Source organism: Mastomys coucha, unplaced genomic scaffold (assembly GCF_008632895.1).
Source record: "Mastomys coucha isolate ucsf_1 unplaced genomic scaffold, UCSF_Mcou_1 pScaffold21, whole genome shotgun sequence".
NCBI classification, from domain to species: domain Eukaryota; kingdom Metazoa; phylum Chordata; class Mammalia; order Rodentia; family Muridae; genus Mastomys; species Mastomys coucha.
The window spans coordinates 169,120,055-169,124,631 of record NW_022196904.1 but is presented as its reverse complement, the minus strand read 5'-3'; the positions used below and the strand labels follow the sequence as shown (position 1 = coordinate 169,124,631).

Here is a 4,577-nt window from a genome sequence, read left to right as displayed (position 1 = left end):
TAGGATAAGGATCTTAAAGCCCACACCCACAGAGACACACCTACTCTAACGGGGCCACACCTTCTAATACTGCCACTCCCTGGGCCAAGTATACACAAACCATCACAGGTCACAAAGTAAAAATCATAAATGTAAGGAAGGGGAGAGGAAGAACTGATCAGGGTTTGAAGGGGATAAGTAAGGGCTGGGGAGAGTGGAATCTGAATGCATTATTTACACTTGACAAAGAACTGACTTAATAAAGGAAAATCAGGGTGATTTTCATGGTGGACAAAAATGTCTGTCACATGTAGAAATACCCTGGGGCTTGTGAAGTGTGACATCCTCTGTCTTGATGTGGAGGGCTGTTAACATTTATGATCTATTCATTTTTAGAGAAACAACGTGTTTCACAGTAGAAGGAGGAAAAGCAGTCAAATTAACCAAAAACAAACACTTTCTGAATTCCACCTAGGCTCTCTGTGTACTCCAAACAGAATTCTGTGTATAACCTTTACTTTGACTAAGGATTTGAGAAACTTACTGAGATAGAGTTTAGTCTGACTTTCCCGATACACTTGAACTCTCTGCTTCCAACTGGTTGTATGTCAGAAGCAAAAAGAGATTCTTTGTTACCGCAGCTCGATTTGACTATTCTGAAATCCAATAATCTGAATTACCGGCTTGGGATTAACAGTAAGAGTGTACAAATCACGAAATTATAGCAAGATGCGTGTGATTTTCTTCATGCTTCCTGCCAGGCTCCATAGCACTTGCATCTTACAAAACATTTTAGAGATATTTTTACAAATAAGGACACGGAAGAAGAGAGTGGCTAAGAAATCAGGTGATGTATATAGTTCTAAATGGTAAAGGACTCTTCTTGTGCTCTAACCATCGCCTGATCTACATGGCCTTACTTCATTCTCTTTAAGCAGACAATGCGTACTCAAGAAGAGTGGGCAGCCCCTTCTCCATTTCTATCGAAGATTGTTCGCTATCCCTGGCCCAGAGAAACCAGGTTGCTGTGGCAAATCCGTTGGGAAAACAAAGAATCACGAACAGTGAATCTCAGCCGTGTCTTCAGTACCTGGACATTAACTATTCCTGTAACATACAGTAGAGGACGCCTCTTGGCAGCTTTTAAAAAAGTCTTTGGAGTTGCTGAGGGGGCGTGTCCAACAGCAGGAGAAGAAAAGGCAAAAGTAAAACTTAAAACCCGACTAAATAGCTTTAAAACTCCACGAGAGTCGGTAAAACAGTGCAAGAGGTGGTAGAAACCCAACGAATTAGGTTTCACGAGTTACTATTGCTAAAGGGCGACAACATCTCTGTGCTTTTCCTGAACTGCCTGCAGTTCGTCCCAAATCCACCGTCGTTTCATTGGTTGCGCAAAACTTCTTTTCGTCGAGGTGTCCTTTTTCAGGTCCATACTTTTCTGAACTCATAAACCGCGCCTGCGGGCCTGCGTGGACTCCGGGAGTGTGGATATCAGTTTACACTTGGCTTTCAGCAAATAATCCTCCAGAGGCCCACCCCTGTCCCGAGCCGGAGAAGCCCTCCCTCTGCCCGGAGAAGCCCTCCCCCAGCTGGGAGACATCCTCCTCCGATCCCAGGGCGGAGGGCCCAGCGCCAGCACCGCTTCTTCTCCGCTTGGCTGCAACTTGCTTTCTCCAAGAGCCATGCTTCGAGTGATTGTGGAATCTGCCACTAACATCCCTAAGACGAAATTTGGGAAACCGGATCCTATCGTTTCTGTCATTTTTAAGGGTAAGACGACGACGCTTTCTTCTCTTTCTGAAGCCCTTTTCTGGAAGGCTAGACGTTTGAATCTCGTTCAAGTCAGCTTTTGGCTTGCAGCGAAGCCAAGCCTCTCTCTGTTCACTGGCGGTCCCAGGTTTACCTGGGCAGGTCACTGTCGATCACTGCTGAGGGAATTTAACTTTCCCTAGAGCTTGGAGACTCATCGACTGCCCTGACATTTCTGTAAAGTCTCGGGGAACCTATTTGCTACTCTCTTGATTTCAAGTATGAAGGTCTTTGTCGGTTCAAAGCTAGTGTCCATAGATGTGGGTGCGTTTTGAAACTTTCTCTCCCTGTGAGAAATGAATAACGGAGGGAGCAATTCATTAATTGCTGGAGGCACCATTAAACTATTAACCAGTTCAGTGCTGCTTTTACCATCATTTGGACTTTAGGTAGGGTATGAAGGAACTCTCTCTAGTGTTCTGAATCTCCAGGAGCTGGGGTGTTTGGATATGTTCGGTAACTTTGGGATTGCCCACCCCGAAGGCGCTCTGAAGCACGTCTGCAGCTTGGGAGTCTGGCTCTACAGGACTGGATAACCTTGGGCAAATGACATCATCATTCCTCTATGTCTCTGCGTTCCTCTGCCAAACAAGGGGGAAGGTTTAGAGTGACTGATCTTTAAAAGGCCCCTTGGAATTCCAAACATATCTATGACACTAACTGTGATTGCGGTGGAAGGGAGCCGGGGAAGAGAACAGGCAGCTGTTATCATAGGATGCTCCACCCTAGTGGGCCAGGTGGCCACAGCTCGGATTGAAGGGCATAGGGGCTTCTGCATCTCTTTTCCCTTTGGCCGCGGCCTTGGCAAGATTACTGGCTCCCTTGGTGGGGGGCACCCTGCAGAACCCTGGAGCCTTTGACAAGCAGGCAGTTCCTCACTACACCTTGGCACATTTCCTGCCAACCCCAGGAATTTGACTACTCCTCCCTCGCAAGTACTGTGTGATTCACGCCTTTCTCCACTCTTGTGCCCATTTCTGAAAATCTTTATTTCTGTTCTCAAATCTTTTCTTCCAAGGGTGAGCAAGAAAAGGAAAAACAGGAAACTCAAATCCGCTAAAGGGCTTTTCAGTTAGAAAGAGAAAAGGGAAGGAGAGAAGGGAAGGAGTCGAGGGAGGGAAGATGAAAAGAAGAGACCCAGAAAACAAAATTCAAATTCTACTGGACAGTGTGGTTTATAATTCTGACTCTAGATTATGAGGAGTCATATTAAATTTATTTGCATGTGGTAATTTAGAAAATCTAACTTAAAGCAGTTTCACAATACTGACATAAGATGAAGAATTTGCACCTTTCGTCATTGGCATGTAAAGAAAGATGCTAGAACTGAGAAGTCACATTTAGGGCAAATAAAATATACAGATTATGAAACAATCTGGAATTAACAATGTTAAAAATCTAATTTATTATCCAGGAAGAATATGCAATAGTTGAAACTTTTAAATGACTAACAATATGTTGATGAATGAAAACACTCCATTGAAAGGGAGAAACTTTAGGCAAATTGGCAAATGTGGTCTAGCCAAACAATCACAGTTCCGGTTCCCTTCGGTGATACAGTTTGAGTGGTAAAGCCATTCATTCATTCACTGGACACAAGAACGTTGAACTCAGTGTGGGAACATCTGAACTCTAGGCAAGCATTTCTTTTTGGTGGGGTCTCCTCTTTTTCCAGCCCTGGGGATCAAACCGAGGGCACATTCTACCTTGAGCACACTCTACCACTGACCCATCTCTGCTCTGCACATCTGGACATGATCCAGCATTACCTAAGTAACTGATAACCTTGCATATCCCAGCTTTAACCATTCAGGTCTCAGCTTTCTTAGCCGTGGCAAGTAGCAGGATACTGGCTTTCTAGCTTCAAGATGCTTCGACTTTCTAGGACTTTGGTCTAGGACTTTGATCATTCGTGAAGTCTGAAAGCCATGGTCTTAGCAGGTATGGGACAGGAAGTCATGGACATGATTTCTTTTCCTGCCTTCCTTTTTTCCCAGGCAGTCTGAAAACCCTGGAGACAGCAAATCCTTCCAGTACCCAGTTTTGAGCACTATGTAAACTTAAGTTGGATTAAGTCCTGATAGAACTAAGGATCTCATATCATGGTATCAATGTTCACGAATGAGCAAGGGTAGAAAACAGCTTGGCCCACCTCCTGTGATGATGGGAAGCGTGGCCCGTTGAAGAGGGGGTAAGGGGGTGATGATGCTCGCATGGATGCTGTGAGGCTCTGCCCATCAGCTTTCCATCTCTGTGACAAGGATGGAGACAATCACCCAGAACAGAGAGCATGGCTTTTGGCTCAGGCTTTGGAGGTTTAGTCTGTAAGTGAGCAGATCTATTGCTTTTCAGCCTTGAGGGGAGGGGAGGAAGGGCAGAGGAGACCTTCTGGTAGGAGTGTGTGATAGAGCAATCTTGTTTACATCATGGCAAGAAAAGAGGGGAAGGAAGAGGTAAGGGACAAAGGCACACCCCAAGTGACCTAACTCCTCCCCCAAGTCTCCAGCTCTTAATGGTTCCACTGCCTATTCACTGTAAGCTAGAACTCCTCCCACAAGTCTCCAGCTCTTAAAGGCTCCACTGCTTATTCACTGTAGGCTACAACTCCTCCCACAAGTCCCCAGCTCTTAAAGGTTCCACTGCCTATTCACTGTAGGCTACAACTCCTCCCACAAGTCCCCAGCTCTTAAAGGTTCCACTGCTTATTCACTGTAGGCTAGAACTCCTCCCACAAGTCCCCAGCTCTTAAAGGTTCCACTGCCTATTCACTGTAGGCTACAACTCCCCCC

General features: G+C 45.5%; 1 protein-coding gene across 4 annotated transcripts in view; it reads left to right on the top strand.

Annotated features, from left to right (window-relative positions):
* Positions 1 to 1,223: 1,223 nt before the first annotated feature.
* The window catches only part of Myof (myoferlin), a 151,373-nt gene continuing 148,019 nt past the window's right edge, over positions 1,224 to 4,577 (top strand). For all 4 annotated transcript variants that reach the window (XM_031390202.1, XM_031390204.1, XM_031390203.1 and 1 more), the window contains exon 1: positions 1,224 to 1,749. In XM_031390202.1, coding sequence (XP_031246062.1) covers positions 1,662 to 1,749 — 88 coding nt within the window. In that variant the 5' untranslated portion in view covers positions 1,224 to 1,661. The remainder of the gene's footprint in view (positions 1,750 to 4,577) is intronic.